This window comes from Erpetoichthys calabaricus, chromosome 6, assembly GCF_900747795.2.
Source record: "Erpetoichthys calabaricus chromosome 6, fErpCal1.3, whole genome shotgun sequence".
Lineage (NCBI taxonomy): Eukaryota > Metazoa > Chordata > Cladistia > Polypteriformes > Polypteridae > Erpetoichthys > Erpetoichthys calabaricus.
Window position 1 is genome coordinate 84,247,823 of NC_041399.2, and position 24,035 is coordinate 84,271,857.

Sequence of the window (24,035 nt, forward strand, 5' to 3'; positions counted from 1 at the left end):
GGCTACTCGGATTTTTCACACACAACTATTTCTAGGGTTTACAGAGAATGGTCCAAAAATATCCAGTGAGGGGTAGTTCTCAAGGCAAAAATGCCTTGTTGATCCCAGAGGTCAGAGCAGAATGGCCAGACTGGTTTGAGCTGATGGAAAGGTAACAGTAACCCAAATAACCACTCTTTAAAACTAAGGTATGCAAAAAAGCATCTCTGAATACACATGTCAAACCTTAAACAGATGAGCTACAGTAGCAGGAAACTACACTGGGTGCCACTCCTGTCAGCTAAGAACAGGCAACGGAGGCTACAATTTTCACAGGCTCACCAAAATTGGACAATAGAAGATGGGAAAAGTCTTGATTTCTGCTGCGACATTTGGGTGGTAGCCTCCAGAATCTAGCATCAACGACATGAAAGCATGGATGCATCCTGCCTTGTATCAACAGTTCAGGTGGGTGGTGGTGGTGCAATGGTGTGGGGGATATTTTCTTGGCACACTTTGAGACCTTTACTAGTAACTGAGCATTGTTTAAATGCCACAGCCTACCTGAGTGTTGTTGCTGACCATGTCCATCCCTTTATAATCACAATGTAACCATCTTCTGATGGCTAGTTCCAGCAGGATAACATGCCATGTCACAAAGCTCAGATCATCTCAAACTGGTTTCTTGAACATGACAGTGAGTTGAATGTACTCAAATGGCCTTCACAGTCACCAGATCTCAATCCAATAGAGCACCTTTGGGATGTGGTGGAACTGGAGATTCACAACATGGATGTGGAGCTGACAAATCTGCAGCAGTTGTGTGATGCTACCTGGTACTGGAAAGGTGTACCTAATAAAGTGGCCATTGAGTGTACTGAGCACTTTAAATTCTCATGTTTTTAATAAACTATATTTTTTTATGATTTAAAAGCCTCACTCACAGGAAGGTGCCCATGGCTGTGCGATCCTGGGTGCACCACAGTGGACATTTTATTATCTGATCAATTAGCAATGTCTTTAAAGTCACACTTCCTTGTAATGATATCTATTCGACATTCAGTTCTCGCTCTGGTTTAGGTATCACACTGGTGAGCCATGACAGTGAGACTCGCATGCGGGTTGCACCTTGTGAAAGTCCAGGTTGCTATGGCAGAGAACTGAAATATGAAGCCAGCCTGACCCAACTAAATGCGCTCACAAAGGTGTCGAGATGCTGTGAGCAGTTTGTTAAGGTGGGTCAAGGAGCTCTTTTTATTCACTGTAAATATATGGTCCTGTTTAAGCAATTTTATGGAGATCAGTCAAACTGTATTTTAATATATTCTTGTTTATGTTGGTGCAAAAGAGACATGCTAGTAAGAATTTCACTGTACTTTGTACATGTGACAATATGGCTGCTACTGCTACTACTCCTGAAAGATTAGTATGTTAAGTAGCCTCCACCATGGGGCTGCATTCTATCCAAAGTTGGCTGCTTTACCAAGCACACATGTAAAGAAAAGTTCAATCTTTGTACCATTTTAAAGCTTACCTGTTTTACCATACACCCCATAACAGAAAGCTTAGTCTTACCAGACTAAGCCGAGGCAAGTTGTAGACCTGTTCCTAACAAACCTCTGGATTTTTGCAAAGTGTGAAATCATGATTGTCTTGTATTTAAAAAATGTCGCTATCTAATATTTTTATGCGATAGATGAGGATCTATGAGTGAACAGAGTAGTTTCAAGGACTACTTATTTCTAGCTGGTCTATCACAGGGAACACCCATAGCAGATCACTTCAGAGCTGCCATCCAATATATCATGCAGAGCCAATTTAGAGTCACCAATTCGCCTAACATTGACGTCTTTGTAGATGGGGAGAAGAGTTGACGACTTGGACACGGGATTGGAACCCTGAGGGTCGAGTCCTAGGGATAGTAAAGCTAATAACTCTGCTACCATGCTGCCCACAAGTCTTAAATATTTTGAACACATCAGAGTTACATCACGTCTAGAGTTTCTGCAAACAGAACGCTAATAACACTAATAAATCAAATGTAGTGTTAGGAAATCCAAGATGTTTGCCTTCAGTAATGTAGAATAGACAGTCACAGCTTCACCGATTGTGTTATTTAGGAGACAGCTAATGGTTTGTAACAAATAGCTGCAAAAATGACCCCAACTCACTTATGCATTGCAGCTTGACTGCCGACACATACGTTTCCTGCAGTCTGGCTGGGGCTGGTGGGTCTCTTGGGATGGACACAAGATGCTGGACTGGGGTGGAGCAGAGGTCAACAGTTCAAGCTGTGCCTGCGGAATGACAGGTAGGAACTCGGTACCTTTAGGTCATCATAATGTCTGCTTTGGCAAGAACAGTTTATTACAGACACAATATGGTGGAGCTAAACAGTCTCTCCATAAACAGCTTCTTGTTCTGACAAAATTTCAGCCATTAGGAAATTATACAGGTAGGTTCACCATGTCGGTTCTGACACACATCTTTCTGTTTCGGTCTAGGCACCTGCTCAGGTCCAGGGAGGCTCTGTAACTGTGACAGCAATGATGTCATATGGAGGACAGATGAAGGCTATCTACGCCACAAATCATCCCTGCCTATCAAAGCTGTGCATTTTGGTGACACGCAAGATGCACCTCTTGAAATGGCTTTTCACACAGTAGGAAAACTGACCTGCAAAGGCAGGGCTATGAGTGACAAATAGAGGAATGTTCAAAGACCACGGACTTTCATGTACAAAAGAAAAAAAAAAAATGAACACAGCTTCTTTACCTTTTGGCAAAGTCTCATAACAGCAAATCAAGAAACCTTGAAGCCGAAGCTTGACGAGAGAAGGAATATGCTTAGTGCGGGTTCCAGGTTAGCGTTTATTGGCATTTATTCAAAAGAGACACAGTCATTTATAGAACTCAGTTTTGTAGAATTACAATAATTCATTTTTAACAAGTTGTTTGGTACTAACAGCACTGAAAAAGATACAAATAGGTCAAGCGGCTTCACGGAGTGGGGGTCTCAAGTTCAGTCCTGGGGTTCCTTAGTGGCTGCTGGTATTCACTCCACTCAATTTCACAAATCAAGAAGTCAGCCTTACATCTAATTGACTGAGCTGCTAGTCCTTCTCCTTTTATTTTGTGGTCATTAAATAGACAGACAGACAGACAGACAAACTATGGTGTAAGAAAATTCAAAACAAAGAGAAGCACAACGAGGCATTATGCAGGCGTATTGCTGTTGGTATAAAGAAGCCGCAGTAGCGTTTCTTGACACAATATTGATGTAATATTCGATCATTTTCCTTAATAAATAAATGACCAAGTATAATATTTTTGTCTCATTTGTTTAACTGGTTTCTCTTTATCTACTTTTAGGACTTGAGTGAAAATCTGATGATGTTTTAGGTCACATTTATGCAGAAATATAGAAAATTCTAAAGGGTTCACAAACTTTCAAGCACAACTGTAGTTCCTTGTTGTTCCAAGAACAGTACAGCTGGTCATTGCTATGGACTCCCAAGTACTTGTAGGAGTGGACCACCTCAACATCCACTCCTTGAATAGTGACTGAATGTAGAGGCTTCATTGGATTTGCTGATGGTAAGTTGCAGATAATTCTTTCTGAACGAAGAAACAAAGTTCTCCACCTGACTCCTATACTCTGTCTAACCCCCTTATCAATATACCCCATAAGTGCAGAATAATCTGAGAATTTCTGCAAGTGACATGACCTGGTGTTGTATATGCAGTGCATCTGGAAAGTATTCACAGCGCATCACTTTTTCCACATTTTGTTATGTTACAATTTATTCCAAATTGGACTAAATTCATTTTTTTCCTCAGAATTCTACACACAACACCCCATAATGACAACGTGAAAAAAGTTTACTTGAGGTTTTTGCAAATTTATTAAAAATAAAAAAATTGAGAAAGCACATGTACGTAAGTATTCACAGCCTTTGCCATGAAGCTCAAAATTGAGATCAGGTGCATCCTGTTTCCCCTGATCATCCTTGAGATGTTTCTGCAGCTTAATTGGAGTCCACCTGTGGTGAATTCAGTTGATTGGACATGATTTGGAAAGGCACACACCTGTCTAGATAAGGTCCCACAGTTGACAGTTCATGTCAGAGCACAAACCAAGCATGAAGTCAAAGTAATTGTCTGTAGACCTCTGAGACAGTTTTGTCTCGAGGCACAAATCTGGGGAAGGTTACAGAAAAATTTCTGCTGCTTTGAAGGTCCCAATGAGCACAGTGGCCTCCATCATCCGTAAGTGGAAGAAGTTCAAAACCACCAGGACTCTTCCTAGAGCTGGCCGGCCATCTAAACTGAGCGATCGGGGGAGAAGGGCCTTAGTCAGGGAGGTGACCAAGAACCCGATGGTCACTCTGTCAGAGCTCCAGAGGTCCTCTGTGGAGAGAGAACCTTCCAGAAGGACAACCATCTCTGCAGGAATCCACCAATCAGGCCTGTATGGTAGAGTGGCCAGACGGAAGCCACTCCTTAGTAAAAGGCACATGGCAGCCCGCCTGGAGTTTGCCAAAAGGCACCTGAAGGACTCTCAGACTATGAGAAAGAAAATTCTCTGGTCTCATGAGACAAAGATTGAACTCTTTGGTGTGAATGCCAGGCGTCACGTTTGGAGGAAACCAGGCACCGCTCATCACCAGGCCAATACCATCCCTACAGTGAAGTATGGTGGTGGCAGCATCATGCTGTGGGGATGGTTTTCAGCAGCAGGGACTGGGAGACTAGTCAGGATAAAGGTAAAGATGACTGCAGCAATGTACAGAGACATCCTGGATGAAAACCTGCTCCAGAGCGCTCTTGACCTCCGGCTCAGACCTCGTTGTTTCAGCAGGACAACAACCCTAAGCACACAGCCAAGATATCAAAGGAGTGGCTTCAGGACAACTCTGTGAATGTCCTTGAGTGGCCCAGCCAGAGCCCAGACTTGAATCCGATTGAACAACTCTGGAGAGATCTTAAAATGGCTGTGCACCGACGCTTTCCATCCAACCTGATGGAGCTTGAGAGGTGCTGCAAAGAGGAATGGGCGAAACTGGCCAAGGATAGGTGTGCCAAGCTTGTGACATCATATTCAACAAGACTTGAGGCTATAATTGCTGCCAAAGGTGCATCGACAAAGTATTGAGCAAAGGCTGTGAATACTTATGTACATGTGCTTTCTCAATTTTTTTTATTTTTAATAAATTTGCAAAAACTTCACGTAAACTTTATTCACGTTGTTATTATGGGGTGTTGTGTGCAGAATTCTGAGGAAAAAAATGAATTTAATCCATTTTGGAATAAGGCTGTAACATAACAAAAAGTGGAAAAAGTGATGCGCTGTGAATACTTTGTGGATGCACTGTATCTCTGAGTTTACCCCTTAACAGGGATTGGTGGATGATAGGGCTGGGTATTGCCAATGATGTCCCAATTTGATTCGATTCCAATTCAGTGCCCCGATTCGATTTGATATTGATTTTATCTTGACTGAATTAGCATACACTGACATATTTAAAGTTTTTTTAGAGGTGATTTAACCATGCATAGAGAACTTTAATATAATGTAACAAATTTCATTAACACTTTATTTGAAGGGTGCCTGCATAATTACTTCATAACATATGCATATGTTATGAAGTCATTATATACATAAGGGCTTTTAAAGGTGGTAATCAGCATGAGCTTAAATTAAGCACGTGCAGAAGGAACTCCTAACCCACTCTCACCTCGGCATACTGCACCCTCCACCCATCCTTCTGCTGATACCAGCATAGGAGAGAGTTTACCCCAACCCACAATTACAGCAGCCCAGGTAAGCAGAGAGCAGAGTAGACTTTGTGCCAGCAAAGCAGCTGGTCCAGATGGAGTATCGCCACGACTGCTGAAGGCCTGTGCGTTGGAGCTGGGGAGTCCTCTACAGCACATCTTCAACCTGAGCCTGGAACAGGGGAGAGTCCTGAGGCTTTGGAAAACATCTTGCATCACCCCAGTCCCAAAGGTATCACGTCCTGGTGAGCTGAATGACTTCCGGCCTGTCGCTCTGACATTGCATGTGATGAAGACCATGGAGCGGCTGCTGCTTCACCACCTGAGGCCACAGGTCCGTCATGCCCTTGACCCTTTGCAGTTCGCATACCAGGAGAAGGTGGGAGCGGAGGATGTCATCATCTACATGCTACACTGATCCCTCTCCCACTTGGACAGAGGCAGTGGTGCTGTAAGAATTATGTTTCTGGACTTCTCTAGTTAAATTTTGTGACTCAAACCACCTACACCTGAACACCAGCAAAACCAAAGAGATGGTGGTGGATTTTAAGAGACCCAGGCCCCTCCTGGACCCCGTGATCATCAGAGGTGACTGTGTGCAGAGGGTGCAGACCTATAAATACCTGGGAGTGCAGCTGGATGATAAATTGGATTGGACTGCCAATACTGATGCTCTGTGCAAGACAGGACAGAGCCGACTACACTTCCTTAGAAGACTGGTGTCCTTCAACATCTGCAATAAGAGGCTACAGATGTTCTATCAGACGGTTGTGGCGAGCGCCCTCTTCTACGCGGTGGTGTGCTGGGGAGGCAGCATAAAGAAGAGGGACGCCTCATGCCTGGACAAACTGGTGAGGAAGGCAAGCTCTATTGTAGGCATGGAGCTAGACAGTTTGATATCTGTGGCAGAGCAACGGGCGCTGAGCAGGCTCCTGTCAATCATGGAGAATCCACTGCATCCACTGAACAGGATCATCTCCAGACAGAGGAGCAGCTTCAGTGACGGACTGCTGTCACTTTCCTGCTCCACTGACAGACTGACGAGATCGTTTCTCCCCCACACTATGCGACTCTTCAATTCCACCCGGGGGGTTAAACGTTAACATTGTTCAAAGTTATTTTCTGTCTGTATACCTGCATTGTTATCACTCTTTAATGTAATATTTTTCTTTATTAATCCCAAGGGGAAATTCACATACTCCAGCAGCAGCATACTGATAAAGTATCTATCTATCTATCTATAGCATGGAATGGTGTTTAAGAAGAAATACTTGATTAGTAATGAACAGCTAACATCAGTATTTGGGGGAAAAAAAAAAAGAAAAACTTTTTCACAGCACTGCCCTCATTCAAAATTCACCACAATTTAACTAACATGTATCACCACATCAGAGTTCAACTATTTAAGGGGGCTCCTTGTTTTAATACAATACAATGACATAAAACTTCTATATCATCTTGTGACTAATTTTACAAAAATAATCAAATATTGCTCCTTAAATAATGTTATTCAATAATGTATTTGTGTTATGAATCTCCATGTAGACACCCTTTAACTAAACCGTTAGCCAAATTCATTTGAAGTAAACAATATGTCACACTCTATCAAAAAGGACTGCTGTTAAGAGAGCGGATAATGAAAAGCCACAGGAGATGCAGATTTCAGTACTCAAAATACCCGATTCAACAAATTTGCCCAGCAACACCAGAAGGTGCAGAGAAGAGGCTGCACAACATCGACCTTCTAACTGCATGTCTAAATGAATAACTAAAGAATTGTAACATTACGGTCTAATTGGAAATGCAAACATACCATGCCAGAATAGCTGCCGGTTTTTAACACGTTTTATATCCATAGACCTCAATGCTTATCTAAACTCCATTTGCTGTTGTTATGTCATATAGTGATGGAATAATCAAAATGACAGAAAGATATCACAGCAGCTGAAGGCACTTCTCAAACATGTGGAGTCCAGTAGCTGCGGTGGTCTATGTGTGTGTGTGTGTGTGTGTGTGTCTGTCTGTCTCCACTGTCGCAGTACTTGCTACAACGTGCAAATTATTAAGCTTCAGTTGCTCTGGCTTGGCTACTGAGCTCCTGAATGGATAACAGCAATTTTAGCTTTTTTATTTCCTCTCAGCATCAAGCCCTTTGTTCAGTATCTTTTGCCTTTTCCGTGAAACCCCAGTGGTGGCTTAAAATGCACAGACTGGAGGAATTGAGGGCAGGGATCTCATTTGAGAATCACATCTGGTCCCACAACACTAATGGTGGGGGTTCTATGACTAATTGTTGTTCAGTTTTCTTATAAATGTAAAATTTTTGAATATACTGTATATCAAATAGAGTAGTATCCAATAATTAGAAATTGATAAATACCTATAAATACATAAGAGAATTGTTAGCATAATATCAGTATTACTATATGAAGGAAGCTGAAATAAAATTCCCCGTCTAGCTATTAATATTAGTTAAAACACAGTGATTACATAGCTTACACAGCCCAAGAGAAGTGACTTTTTTGTGCTCTATTAGTTAACTTGCTTAAAGCCGCAGGAGATGACACTGCTGTGTGAACTCTTTGTGTGTGTGCACTCTATCTGGCCTCTGCTGACTTGCATTGGGCATACAAGTGGCTGTCAGACAAGTAAAAGAGGAAAATATACAAAATGTACAAGTTCAAGCAACCATTCTCAAGGTAAAATTGAAACAGCAAACTAATACCTAGTTGAAATTACACAGAAGGTTTCTTTGTTGTAAGATGGATGATATAGCAAATTTGCCAATGCTTTTCCATGGGAGATTTTCACATTTTAAAACATACAACGTGATCTGTTCAAGATATCACAACAAAAATGGAACTGACAAAACAAATTGAGGAATTAGTGTGCCACCTCTTAATTAAATTGGTTTGGTGGGCGGCTGAGTTGTTTTATGCAGACAGACAGGCATGAGCTTTCGCAATAGGTGCATTCGCGCATAAACATTGGTTCAGGGTGTTTGTTCTGTTCACGTCCCCTTCTAGTACCACAGCCCTGCATTGCTTGAGTCCAATAATTATACCCTGTCCACTTCAGACATCTTTCTTTTCTGGTTTAGTCTTGTAAGCTTCATTTCATTCTCTCAGCTTCTTCTTAAGCACTTGAGATGCATCATCCAAAGCCTCTTTGTCAATGCGCTCTTTTCATAATTTAGCAGACTTTTAATGTCCTTAGTAATCCAGGGCTGCTTGTTTGGAAAGCAACACACTATCATTAAGGGTGCCACAGTGTTGACAACCGAAGTTGGCACAGTCTGTGATGTAGTGACAGTCCAGTGCTGGAAGTCCAAAGATGGTACCAAAGCCAAAAAGCAGTAAGCAGTGATGGGTACATGACCAGTAACAAAGTTTGGAAATGTGACTGGACACAACATGGCAACATCTCTAATCCATAAGCAATCAATAACAGAAATGGATGCAAACTATTAATTGACATGAGGCAATGATACCCAACATGTAGCATGCAGGAGTAGAAATCAGAGATGCATGAAGAGCTATTCGGAGACTCCTTACTACTAGAGTGTGGAGTTGGCAGAAGGGCCTGATGGCTGCAGCACATGGATTCATGAACCTTTTGTCCCACAATAGAGTTTTGAAGTTGGTTGGTTCCAGCACAAGAAAGATATAACTAAAGCTTGATGAAGAGAGACTTGCATTGAATGCAGTGATTAACTGAATTAAGAATTAGGAAAAAACCTTGCTTGCTTGTAACCAACCTACTATTACTATATGTTTCTTTGGATAAAGACCTTTACAAATACATTTACAAATGTAACTGTACATTTGGGATGACAGCATGTGTCCACACTCAAAATTTATATACTATAGTAACACCTACCACAGAACTTTTAAAATCTGGCACATGGAGACACAAACGTACAGTATTTCAGAAAGGATTCACTTTCACATATTTTGTTATGGTGCAGTTTTGTGCTAAAATCGTCCCCAACAACAAGCTCAGGCTCTGGCTGGGACACTCAAGAACTTTCACATACCTGACCCTAAGCCACTCCTGTGTTCTTTTCTTTGCGCTTAGGGACACTGTCATGTTGGAAGGTGACCCTTTGGGCAAATCTGAGGTCCAGAGTGCAGGTTGTCATTGAGGATTTCTCTGTACTTTGCTCTGTTCAGCATTCCCTTAACCCCACCTCCCTCAGTTTGCACCCCTGAAGGCCTTGTTACACATTATAGGAGACTCACCAGTAATGCTTTAACATTCCACTCATTCCAAATTTTGGAAAGCATTTTCTTCTTACAAGAGATGTGTCAAAATGGAGCATGTTCTCCTTGGACTGAAGTCTGTTGATGAGAGCCAGCATATTGTTTGGTTTTATAATGATTATCTTAATTTTGTTATAATATGTCTTTAACATATAATTTTACATTTCTTTAAGGTCCTTATCTGCATGAAATAATTAGAAATCTGACATGTTATTACTAAGCTGGCTCAGTATATAGGGTATAGCCTCAAGATATTATTTACAACAATTTAATTAAAACGTATTACAATAAAAAGCTTATATTAAGAGGTAAACAGGTGCCAGGAATATTATAAACAGCTAGCTTGGTTATATTTAACAAGAAAATGTATAAAACTTATAAAATGTATTTATGTTCTTATGTGAGCTAGAATGCTGTTGTGGCTAACTGTATAAAGTAATTCAATTAAAGGAAAATGAATAGTAATGCTATATTACAAGCAGTCTTAAACTGTTTTATCTCTTGTATCTACAATATGGACACGAGAAACCAGAAAGCCAGCCTCTGCTGCCAACATCAGTGAAATGATGGGGATTAGAGCTCAGCCATACTAACCTTCTCATGACAGGCTGAATTTGAGTCTTCAGTTCACCTAACACTGCTTTCTTTTCAATGTAGGCAGATATCAAGTCCAGTGGGGACACACAAACACAGACAGAACACACAAATGCTGCACAGAAGCCATTTTAAACAAAGGCATCAAACCCTCACATGCATCTACACCACCGTATCAGCCACATACAACTTTAAAGATATGAGAAATTACTAATGCAAATAACAACACAGACGGCCTCCTGCTGAGGATTTAGTTAGGATGTGCAAGTACAGGACCAAGGAAGGTTACATGCAAAGCTTTCTTATTTGTACTCCTTATTGATATTCTTATTTTTCCCTATAATTAACTTTTTAATTTTATTAATTAATACAGTGACCAGCACAAAATAAATTTGTAAATTCATAATATTTACTGTGAAACTCAATGTGTGCCCACTCAGCCATTCCTGGCTCTACTTCTATAAGACTCTGCATCACTCTAAAGCAACATATGGAGATCCATGCAGTTAAGCAACCATTTGAGTCTTTCAACAGGTCCATATATCAAATTCATAATTGTGCATTGTAAATTGCAACGATACAGCTGAGAAGTTAAGAATACTTCATTCATTCTTGAATTTCCCTTCAAACCCACTTAAATCCAGTTACAAAGGTTAAAGCCAGTGCCAAGAACCTGCCTGGGATGAAACAACTTGTGGAGGATACAGTGAAATGCAATAAAACACTTTCCATTTGTATGGCTGCAGTATTTTTATTGATTTAAAAAGTATAATTTAATGGAAATACAATATATTTGGTATACAGTAGCTGAACCAAGCTTGTAGAACTACGGGCAAATTTGGAAACTGACCACAAATTAGTTGGGGCTGCTTCTAAATAAAAAATAAACTAGCATCAATTATTTCTGATTAGCCGTTTATGATGGTGGTTTTCCATTCCAAACTACTTTACATAAAACACTTCTATTTATAAAATAGCTTTTTACTAGACTTCTCTTTATGACAATGTCATTCTGATATACACTGCATATTTTACTGCTACATGCACAGGAGTCAACGGACTCACCTCTGCACATTGTGTCCAGTACAAACCGAGCATATGGGACAGCTCAGTCCCAAACAGGCGCCATCTGGCTGCAGTAATGTAAAATAACATGGCTCTCTATACATTTTCTGGCTTTTATAATATAAGAAGTGACTGCAATAAATTGTTTTATTACAAGCTTAATCTTCCAATATTTCTTTGAATCTGGCACACCAAAATGTAATTAGAATATAACTATAATAACTATTACCATTTTTCAATAATCATAATGAAACAAAGAATGCCCAAAACTTGCTTTGTTATGAATATGCCAATTTATACCTTTCATAAAAGCAACAATACATTTTATTTATGTTGACAGATGTGTAATTGTACTGGTTTTAAAGGTTTAACAGCTGAAATGTGAAGAAACTGATTTAATATCAATAATTGTGGTCGATTATGAATTTGATTTGTGATTCAACATTAGTAACAAAATCGTTACATTTAAATACCACCAGAATCTCTGACTACATGATCAGAGACTTGCATTAGTTCAACAAAATTACAGAAAAGTGGCTTTGCAGTAAATTATTCCAATCCATTCAGTAATGATGGGACACCAATTCTTTAATCCTGGACATCAAAGTAATCAATCAGAGGTTCTTCTTTGGCAGGTTTTTGCATACTACTCAAACTGCCAACCCTGGAAAAAAATACAGATATTGTATGATTAGTAGAAAATTCTACAGTATACATATCTATTATCAGAATTTTCTAAAAACCATAACCTTATGAAACCAGAATCGGGTTTCAATAACCATTTCTTAGATTGGTACATTTAAAGGTCAAACTTCTTTCCTCTTCCAAATTGCTTAATCTAATAATACATCCCCAATAACTTAATATTTGTTGCAAATATGGTACAAAAATTCCAGTAAAAAATTTTCTCTTTTGGTTGATTTTTACCAAATGGCAACTTTAGAAATTCCATCTCTAAGCTTGTCTGGCATCAAGACTAACTTTTAATTTTAAAACAGTCTTCTCTTTTTCAAATAATCTCCAGTATTTAACATATTTGATTCCTTCAGCATTAATCACTTCAACTTTCTACCATATTCACCATAAACATCACAGGCAAAGTCTACAGATCCCTGTGGTTCCCTAACTACACAAATTACAATATATACATATGTGATTTTTATACTTGATTGCTGTACATTCTTCAACAAAACAAATTAAGTTCACTGCCACATCATTTCCTGTAATAAGTGCTCATTTTATTTATCAGTAGAGTTTCTCAAAGTTTGCTTAGAATATTGCTAAGTGATTCCATTTCCCCATGCATAGATTCGAGTTCTGACTTACTTGGCACCTTGCTGCTTGTGGTGTGGAATGGGAGGTGGGGGTTTCATGGCAGCTTCCCGCTGCAAAGTTTCAGTCAGAGAACAATTGGGGCAAGAAGATTTTCCTCTGTGAAACAAAATGTACAGCCAAATCAGGCATGCATACGTGAGGCCAAAACATCTTCACCCAAGATATGAGAAGGACCCAAGTCAATGACACAGTCCAATGAATTGCTAGCCAACACCTTGGTGAAGTATTTGACAACATCAAAAACATTTCTCGCAATGTGTTTATTAAAATAATTGTGATTATCAAGAAAACAACTTCTACACACAATATTTTGCATATTTAAAGATTTGTTAATCTCTGATTGGGGCTCTACGTGCTTTGTGGAACTGCTGCAGTTAGGAAATGCCTTTAAAAAAAAACAAAAAAAAAATGACTATAGCATTAAATTATAAAATAAACAATGAAGGACTGAAGGACACAGTCAGGGTAATAATGTACACAATTAATATCTTGATAAGATTTTCTCCCTCATCTTTCTCTAATAGACTTTATTTATCCATCCATTAATTTTTAAAACCCCTCATCCACAGTTCTGAGCATTGCAGCATTAACTGCCATACAGGAACCAGCCCTTTATGGGGCACCAGTCCACCGCACAACACACACATGCCCATACTCCCCCTTTCCAAACAGAAGTTATTCAAGCTAAAGGCTTCACTTGGAGAAATAATTTATCTTGTAGCATGTTATCACAAATGTCAATGCTGGCTATTAGTTTTAATTACACTGAACTAAAATACATAATTAAAAAGAAAATAAACAAAGAAATGTTTACATTGGTTTTAAAATTGATATTAGTGTGTAAATAAGGTTAAGGGTTTCTTTTTTGTCTTTTCACAAAATTCACTGAATTTACATTTCTTTCATCTTCTCCATTCCCATCACAAATTCTGATCAGAACAGCTAGCTGTTATTTCCATTATAATTTACAAATCAAAATACATTATTGTTCTTGTTAATCACTTATACAATGCTATCCCAGATGCAAACTCTGAGAGTGACATCTGCCATTGCAGGTTACATCCAGGTGCACTTTTGCTGAGGCCTTTCACTCCAAATGTTAAGTATATTCAAGTATTCTGGACCATGACCACCTGAGCACTCTCCGTTTTTATGAGCAATGACACTTTATGTTTGTGATGGCTTTTATAGCAGATTCAATCACAGTACAAAGCCATGTTGCCTGCACTAGCTGGATCTGCTTTTGTCAATGGAATAACTGTTACTTATATCTTCAATATCACGAAACCAGCTTCCATTAGTAAAGAAAAATATTTGTGACACTGCTTATCGATAGGTTTTAGATTCTAATTTCAATGTTTTACGTAATATTAAATGCTTAATAACATTTGGCTTTGGCATACTCTGAGGTTGGACATTTGTTTGTTTTCTCCCTGGTACCAATTGAGAAAGAAAACCAAAACCGTGATTTCACAATTACACACAAATATCAGGCTGTAACAATGCGCATACGGACATATTTTGTATTGAAACAGATTCATTTCAAAATCATCAGCTTAGTAGGTTGAATATGTGTGCAATGTTCCAGTTGCATGTGGTTCCTTATGACTATGTAATAAGAAATATAACTTCAAAAAAAGATGGATGGGTAGATTAATTTCCATATGTAACAATTTCCAAAATTAACTGATTCTATCAAAAAAGCACATCTTTAGATAAGCAGTCATCAACCAGAAGCTACCACCTCAAAACTGTATGACAAAACAATCCACCTGTGGTCACCTAGTTATTGCTCACAGTAGCATGCAAAGAGCAGACTTATCTAATTCTTATTCTCAGCTTTATTCATAGCAGCAAAAGTCCAAAAAAAAAAAAGCACATTTCTAACTTTAGTTAACAAATTGTAACAAATTTAACCTTTCCTTCCTTAAATGAGAAAACAAAACAAAACTACATTCCCATGAATAGGACTCTTGTTTAAATGAGAAACCACATTTGTGCCTCATCAACAAAGTCCAAAGGAGGCATTTGAGGAAAAAAACGAAGTGATAATACGGTTAAAAAGGCCTGTGCCACATGTACTGTGCTAGTCATTCTTGTTTATCACGGCAGCAATGTTTTGTAGGTTTGTTGGATATGCATCTACAATGTCACTGTATACTTGATATTACTACTACATGTTCCTGTATTTATGGAAAATGATTTAAACTTCTACAAGGATAATACATTTTGAACTAAGTTTAAACAAAACAAAAAAAATCAAAACCTCTTGTGATTCAAACTAACAAACAGAGTGATCACTGAAGTATCTTCATTTAAAAGAATAACATTATAGATGTTTGTTCAATGATTAATTATTACAACCTCAATTCCAAAAAAGTTGGGACACTATGTAAAATGTGAATAAAATCAGAATGCAATAACTTGCAAATCTCATAAGCCCATATTTTATTCATAATTGAACATATAAAACATATCAAATGGTGAAAGTGAGACATTTTACTATTTCATGAAAAATATGAGTTCATTGTAAATTTGATGGCAGCAACACATTTCAAAAAAAGTTGGTACGGGGGCAACAAAGGGCTGGAATAGTAAGTGATACTAAAAAGAAACTGCTAGAGCAACATTTTGCAACTAATTAGATTAATTGGCAGCAGGTCAGTAACATGACTTGGTATAAAAAGAGCATCTTAGAGAGGCAGAGTCTCTCAGATGTAAAGATGGGCAGAAGTTCAATAATTTGCAAAACACTGCATTTACAAATTGTGAAACAATCTCAGAATAATGTTCCTCAACGTAAAATTGCGAAGACTTTGAATATCTCATTATCTACAGTACATAATATCATCAAAAGATTCAGAGAATCAAGAGAAATCTCTGTGTGCAAGGGACAAGGTTAAAAATCAATATTGGATGCCCATGACCTTTCGGCCCTCATTCAGCACTGTATTAAAACCAGGCCTGATTCTGTCTTGGAAATCATTTCATGGGCTCAGGAACACTTCCAGAATTCATTGTCTGTGAACACAGTTCACCGTGCCATCCACAAAAGCAGGTTTAAAGCTCTATCATGCAATGAAGAAGCCATATGTGAACATGATCCAGAAACACAGATGTCTTCTCTGGGCCAAAGCTCATTTAAAATGGACTGAGGTAAAGTGGAAGAAAACTCTTCTGTGGTCAGACAAATCGAAATTCTAAATTTTATTTGGAAAACATGAACGCCGCCTCATCTGGACTAAAGAGGAGAGGGGCCATCCGGCTTGTTATCAACACTCATTTCAAAAGCCTGCATTTCTGATGATATGGGAGTGCATTAGTGTCTATGGAATTGGCAGCTTGCACATCTGGAAAGGCACCATTAATGCTGAAAGGAACTGCATATACAGTACAAGTTTTATAGCAACATATGATCCCATCCACATGACTTCTTTTTTCAGGGAAGGCCTTGAATATCTCAGCAAGACAATGCTAAACAGCATACTGCATCTATTACAACAACATGACTTCATAGTAGAAGAGTCTGGGTGCTGAACTGGCCTGCCTGCAGTCTAGACTTTTCACCAATTGAAAACACTTGGTGTATCATGAAACATAAAATACAACAAAGACGACCCAGGACAGAAAAGAATGGAACAACATTCCTCTCCCAAAAGTCCAGCAACTGGTCTCAGTTCCTGGACATTTATGGACTATTGATAAAAGAAGAGTGAGTGCTACACAGTGGTAAACATGGCTCTGTCCCAACTTTTTTCAGACGTGCTGTTGCCATGAATTTCAAAATGGCCTTATTCTTTTGTTTAAATGGCACAATTTCTCAGTTTAAATATTTAATATGTTTTCTGTGCTCTGTTGTGAATAAAATATGAGTTTATGAGATTTGCGAATCATTGTATTCTGTTTTTATTTACATTTTATGCAGCATTTTGGAGCTGGGGTTGTACTATCATAAGTGACATCTTCACTGCAAAAAATGAATGGTGGTAAATCCAAAAAAAATGAAAAAAGTGCTTTCCATGTCGTTTTTAGATCACCTACTTCAGAACACATTTATTATCAATTAAAATATTAACAGAAATAAATTCCCATCAACTACAGATAATTCAAATGTGAAATGGTTTCTGAAAAACAATGCTTACCTGTGACTTCTATTAATTTGCTTACTTGTCATTAAAGACAGTATCAATAAATATTGAAAATAAACCATAAAAGTCCAGCATTTACCTGATTGCTGTAATCACAACATTGCGTTTTGGTTCACTATCATAGCTCACACTCTCAATTCCATAAGCCTCAGCTAAGTCATGAATGAGCTTCCGATGCTCTCTGTTCATGGGTGGAAAGCAATGACTCCTTTTAGGTTGTTTGCCCTGCAAAATAAAATCTACTGTGAAGTGAAGCAAAACACCACACAGTAATTTATAATCTTGCAAATGAACGCCTTTTAATGCAGCATAAAAATCTACAGAGTTGAGTATCCATCCATCCATTTTCCAACCTGCTGAATCCGAATACAGGGTCACGGGAGTCTGCTGGAGCCAATCCCAGCCAACCCAGGGCACAAGGCAGGAACCAATCCTGGGCAGGGTGCCAGCCCACCGCGGGACACACACACACACACACCAAGCACACACTAGGGCCCATTTAGAATCGCCAATCCACCTAACCTGCACGTCTTTGGACTGTGGGAGGAAACCGGAGCGCCCAGAGGAAACCCACGCAGATACGGAGAGAACATGCAAACTCCACGCAGGGATGACCCAGGAAGCGAACCCGGGTCTCCTAACTGTGAGGCAGCAGCGCTACCACTGTGCCACCGTGCCGCCCACAGAGTTGAGTATCCTAAACATAATATTACAAATAAAGTATATCTTCATAATGTGAATAAAGTTGACAAATATTTTTTCATGAACATTTTCACAGTAAAGAAAAAAACATTTACACTAGTTCAGGTTAGAAGATTTTATAAATCGGGAAGAACATCTTGGACTATAGTAGATGAACTGTGCAGGCTGCACTATAGGGCACAGTTTATTAAGGTAGAAAACTGGGGTAATTGCTAGTGGCTTTCCAAAATTGCACAAACCTAAAGTAGAATGGTTAGCAGAGTTCCACAGGAAAGAACTACTGGTGCTCAGCTTTTTTAGGACATTATGAAAAAAAAAATGCCAGTGAATTATGAAATACCTGAGTTGTCAGACAAAAAACAATGGCCCACTAGATGAAAAGGTGGTCTGAGAAAGGTGTAAGGTAAATAATGGGATTGCTCAGGGTAAAAAAGAAAGAAAGAAAGAAAAAAAAAAAAACACCTGGTTGCCTGGGACCTTAGAGATAGGACAGGTGTTTACTGCTAAAATATTTGTGTTTACACCATAGCCACCATCTCCAGTACTAAAATAAATACTTTTGAAAGTTCAGTTGTTCGTCTTTAATGGTGGAGTGCAAAGAGAGTGGTCTTATCCTGCCACACACTCTAATTAAGACTCAAAATTTTTAGTAAGCATATTTACTGCGGACTAATCAGATGCTGGGCGGCATGGTGGCGCAGTGGTAGTGCTGCTGCCTCGCAGTAAGGAGACCTGGGTTTGCTTCCCGGGTCCTCCCTGTGTGAAGTTTGCATGTTCTCCCCGTGTCTGCGTGGGTTTCCTCCGGGTGCTCCGGTTTCCTCCCACAGTCTAAAGACATGCAGGTTAGGTGCACTGGCGATCCTAAATTGTCTCTAGTGTGTGCCCGGCGGTGAGCTGGTGCACTGCCCATGATTTGTTCCTGCCTTGCGCCCTGTGTTGGCTGGGATTGGCTCCAGCAGACCCCCCGTGACCCTGTGTTAGGATATAGTGGGTTGGAAAATGACTAACTAACTGACTAATCAGATACTGGAGTGAATAATAATCATTCCTAAAACAGTTAATACCGGTTTCCAACTGAATGATATTGTAGTATGAGAAAGAAAACAAGCTAAAGCAAATCTCCAAGTGAAAATATGTCACAGTAAATTAAAAAAAAAGAATAAACAGTGTAGATATTTTGCTGTTTCACAAAGTTGACTTAACCACTTGTTACCTTATTTGCCTGTTCTATAAGATTCTTCATTTCTTCTTCAATTTCACTTACAAATTTTGTATCCTTCCTGTATACAAAAAAAAAATAAATTCTTGAAGATACTTAGTTTTTGTGTTTAGCTTTTCTCATGAACAAATATTACACTATTAGACTGTATGATATATTTTTGCAAATTGTAATTCATAACAACTATTTACTTGCTGAATATAATAAATTAGAAAAAAATAAAGCATTAAAGGTGCATGTGCAAAAGTCTGGCCATCCTTCCAGGTGATCCATTAGTGTTATTTTTTTTGTTGAGTCTCACAGTTTAACTGATTAATAAGGTCTTGATCATGTGAAAAGATTTCTAGAAGTTGTGCTTACACTCAACAGCCATTTATTCCTCTACACAACTAACTTTGTATATGAAAAGAAATGTAATTCACTATTCCCAAGCAGAATAACATACCTAAAATATGCCTAAACACTTCCTGCTTGCAATTTTCACTACTCCAAATCCCATTAAGAAAAAAGAACTGCACAAGTCAAGACTAGGTCAACAGGAACAAGTAAAATCTCTGAGAGTACAGTCAGTAGACTGTTCAGAGACAGAAAACAAATTCCCAACAGCACAGGAACAGTGGTACCCCAGTCCACCATGCAGCATTACTTGTTCAAACATAATCTACATGGAAGAATCATCAAAAGGAAACATTACCTGCAATCTCATAGCAAAAATCAATGTCTGAAGTATGTAACCCAACACTCAGATTAGACAGTGGAGTTTTCAAGCCAAGTGCTGTGGTTTGATGAAACAAAAACTCAACTCTTTAGCTAAAATCCCCAATGTATATTTGGAGAAAAAAGAGAAACAAGCATATGAAGAAAATATAACTTTGCCAACTGTTAAACATGGACGTGAATTTATTGTGTTTTATGGATATGTAGTAGCTAGTGGCCCAGGAAACAAGTGTGTGGGGAGAGGGAAGAATGGATTCTATCAAGTATCAAATCATTTAAACGGATGCCCCATAGTAAGTGAAGGAAACTAAAGCTGAAAAAATGGTTGGAAATTACAACAAGACAATGGTCCAAAACATACCTCAAAATAAATAAATGAACTACTTCAAGAGATGAAATATCAAGGTTTTGGAATTGCTTTATCAGTCCCCAGATTTGATTATTATTGAAAATCTGTGGGTTTGGTCTCAGACATGCAGCGTATGCAAGACAAGTTAACATTTCTGAACTGGAAGCTTTCCTCAAGAAAGGGTGAGCCAATACTTAAAAATATAATCAGCCGGCTACAAGAAACATTTGAAGACTTGGATTTCTGCCAAAGGGGTCTTACTACATACTGACTAACAATGTGACAATACATTTACATTTACATCATTTAGCAGACGCTCTTATCCAGAGCGACTTACAACAGTGCTTAGTAGTCTACGACTGTTCTTCAGTCTTTAAGGCTAGGATTAAATCTACTGTCATTAAACAAGTTACCGCTGACCAAATTGTACACAAAACCATGCTAGAAGAAAATAGTAAGTTGTTAGTACAAAATTTTTTTTTTTTTTTGAGAAAAAGGGTAGAAAAAAAAAAAAAGTATGGGGACTTTAGTCCAAGTGCTGTTGAAAGAAGTGTGTCTTCAGACGACATTTGAAGACAGTGAGGGTCTCCGCTGTTCGTACAGCAAGAGGAAGTTCGTTCCACCACTGAGGAGCCAACACTGCAAAGAGTCTTGATGCATGTCGTCCTCTTCTTTTAAGTAAGGGTGGTTCGAGACGAGCAGTGCTTGATGTTCTGACAATATTTTTGCGCATGACACATTTTACGTATTTATCAAATTTGATAAATTCAAAAATAAACAGTAACTTTCATTAAAATTTGCAGAATTATATTTAAATGTGTTCTCTGCAGACATTATTTGAACTTCTTTTCAGTTAAGAACTAACAAATCATTTCCTTAGACTAGGAGTGTTTAAAGACTTTTTGCAAAAGACTGTACTTTCTCAGTCAAAATGTCATTAATGCTAGCCTAGACATGCACAGTATTTCAAGAGTTGAGCTTTCATTGTAAAAGTTTACTTTAAATTGCAAATTATTTATTTTTTCTCACCTGGCATCTTCCTTTAGGGTGTCACTGTATTTTGATGTTGAAGTTCGAGAACTGAAAGGGTTTGAATTCTGGTCAATGTTCAAAGCCTCTGCTAAACGTCTATAGGATACAGAGAAAAACATACTGTACTAATGGGCATTTTTAAGGACAAAATATCTACCTAATAGGCTAAAAACATAAATAATTTTAATATATCAAGTGGAATAACAAATTATGATCAAAAGCAGCTTGTAACTGAAATTTCAGTATTAAATGGATGTGCAGAAAACATTACTACTGCCTCACAATATTCAAAAGTGTATGCATGCTGAGTTCCACCAAGTATAAACATCAATCACGCGGTTTTGCAGAAATGTGTGTTCAGATTTGCTCTCCTGTAATGAAGAAGAGGATGAAAGGTTTTTACCATGGGTTGTCAGCTGGAATAAAACATGAATCCATCAGTTTGAAAGAAAATTGAAAATTACCGCTCAACTTGTCAACTGAAAGAGATGTTGAACATTATTCCACCAGCAAGGGAAGTCACAAAAATTTTTTTTGGCAAACCAAATGGGGTGAATTTGGCACCTATCATGACACGTGGTAAATGCATTTGCACATTGAAACAAAACAAAAAAAAAAAAAAAAAATAGTGTGCATGGAAAGTTTGACTTTGCGAAAATTACGCTGAAATCCTCCTTCAATGCAAAAATGTACGAACACACACAGGACACAAACTGAAAACTCAGGTAGACTGATCTTCTCTATCTACTTTACAACCCAGATGTTACTCTCTGAAATTCCTCTGTAGAATACTCCAAGATGCCCCTGTGGAAAAGGTTTCTGGAGTGATGACTAATAAAAGAAGGTGCTAAATGCTCTTAATTCTTGCTGGTGCACAGCTTTTGAATTGACAGACATTATACAGAAAAACCACCAAAGCAAATACTTCTAGTTATACTATTAATATGTTCTATATTCTATAATTAATTACTCACAATAATATAACCATGTTACAAAACATTCCAGACTACAGTTATATTCGGGGATATATTAAGTATAAAAACAGAAAATATTTTACTTTGGAATTGTAGGCAGCCATTAGGATCAAAAATATTTAGTGAGTCACTGTGGTCTGTGTATTTAATAGGCTTTGTACTTATGTAACCTGTTAATGAGACATTATTGTTTTATGCAACATATATACTTTATTACTCTGTTACATTGCTTGCTTTTTCTTTTTATTATACATTCTTACTTGTTCGGTTTTCATTATCCATAGTACTAACCGAGAATGGTAAACCGGAAGGCACGGACCCAGGTACACGGCGATGGACGCAGGAGACATAGTGCGCAGGTGCCTACAGCGCGCATCTCATAAACCTTAAGCGAAGTCTGATCCACCGCGAACGAAGCAGTCACGGCTCAAAAATGAAAGAGCTCAACTAACGAAGGAGTCACGGCTCAAAAACGAAATAGCTCAACTAATGCCACACAGAAAAGAGGATTCTGCACTGCACCCCAGAGTCAAACGGAAGACACTATGGGGTCCGCAAAGGTCCACAAAGATAGTACGGAAGGCGCAAGAAAGTACGAAAGGCGCAGGCGCCTACAACGCACTTCTGAACTAAACGTCCACACTACACAGCATGGTCCGGGTAATAAGAATAAACGAACTCTCCGTATTAAACGTACGGCATCCTCACACATCCAAACCATATAGCATATGTGAATCACATTACAGTGATGCATTATTAACAGTACAACCACAGAAAACGCTCCGTATTAACAGTAAGTGCAATTATCCATATTACTAACGGTAGACAACGGATAACTAATGGAGTCACAGTCACGGCTCCAAAACGATCCAGCTCAACTAACAGAGCTACAAAAATGAGCCCACATGGATAAAATCATTAAATGTGGGTGCCGCAGGCGCCTACAACGCGCTTCTCAAACAACGCAACCAAAGGAGTCACGGCTCCAAAATGAAACATCTCAACTGACAGACATACAGAAACGAGCCCGCCTGAATACAATTAATGAACACAGGCGCCTACAACGCGACTCTCAAACAGCAGAGGCAATACATAAACGGCAAAGAAAGGAACGACAAACAGCCGCTAAACAATTCCACCAATTAGCTGACAACGCATTCTGTAATGAGTCCACTATTAATGAACATTCATAAGGATTAATGAATATCATTTGCTGTCATTGTCATTCACTTAACTTCCCTGACGAAACAACTGGCACTACAACTAATGAGTTTACACGTTGTTGTCAAAAGGGTCAGGTTAGACTGCCTCCTTTAGATGACTTTCCTGAATATCTACGGAAGCTTCTAACTAACAATGTACCCGAAATTAAAAACTTTATGGACTGCATTGGATCCTACAATAGTTCATTTGCTTTTGCATCTACCGGGGTAAATATCAGGCCACCAGCTGGCAATGGCCCATATTGCTTTCGCGTATGTGGACAAGTATTACATCGGATTGGAACAGTGCACCCTGAACCATATCACGAACGCAACTATGCACAAATCTAGTGTTAGATTCAAATGTCGCAATCTATCAACGAATGACCCTTCCTGAAAACAAGCAATACACAGAGCTGATAATGAGAAACGTCGCTGAAGTCATAAACAGTAACCCATTAGCTAAGTCTACAAAAGTACTTACAGGATCACATTCTAACAATACTGTTTTGATTCCTACAGTTGACCTTCCAAGTTCTGACCTGGAATTACCTTATACACTTAAACGACACCAATTTCCCATTAAACCTGCATTTGCCATGACAATCAACAAATCCCAAGGACAAACCATGGACAGAGTTGGCATATACCTCTCTGAACCTGTACTTGGACATGGACAA

The 24,035-nt window shown here is 38.7% G+C and overlaps 2 protein-coding genes and 1 long non-coding RNA gene across 3 annotated transcripts in view; 2 read left to right on the plus strand and 1 right to left on the minus strand.

The window, feature by feature from the left end:
• Positions 1 to 3,305, plus strand: part of LOC114653453 (uncharacterized) — a 61,654-nt gene extending 58,349 nt beyond the window's left edge. Inside the window, exons 12-14 of the mRNA XM_028803791.2 lie at positions 1,060 to 1,214; positions 2,164 to 2,290; positions 2,484 to 3,305. Of these exons, the coding sequence (XP_028659624.2) occupies positions 1,060 to 1,214; positions 2,164 to 2,290; positions 2,484 to 2,686 (485 nt within the window). The 3' untranslated portion in view covers positions 2,687 to 3,305. The remainder of the gene's footprint in view (positions 1 to 1,059; positions 1,215 to 2,163; positions 2,291 to 2,483) is intronic.
• Positions 3,306 to 11,343: 8,038 nt separating this feature from the next.
• Positions 11,344 to 24,035, minus strand: part of nfx1 (nuclear transcription factor, X-box binding 1) — a 77,131-nt gene continuing 64,439 nt past the window's right edge. Inside the window, exons 20-24 of the mRNA XM_028803792.2 lie at positions 21,177 to 21,275; positions 19,076 to 19,142; positions 17,240 to 17,385; positions 13,004 to 13,108; positions 11,344 to 12,341 (exon numbers count right to left, since the gene is read on the minus strand). Of these exons, the coding sequence (XP_028659625.1) occupies positions 12,266 to 12,341; positions 13,004 to 13,108; positions 17,240 to 17,385; positions 19,076 to 19,142; positions 21,177 to 21,275 (493 nt within the window). The 3' untranslated portion in view covers positions 11,344 to 12,265. The remainder of the gene's footprint in view (positions 12,342 to 13,003; positions 13,109 to 17,239; positions 17,386 to 19,075; positions 19,143 to 21,176; positions 21,276 to 24,035) is intronic.
• Positions 17,312 to 17,909, plus strand: LOC127528368 (uncharacterized). Its single transcript, XR_007935256.1, has 2 exons — positions 17,312 to 17,429; positions 17,849 to 17,909. It is a non-coding gene; the product is annotated as an uncharacterized LOC127528368 (long non-coding RNA).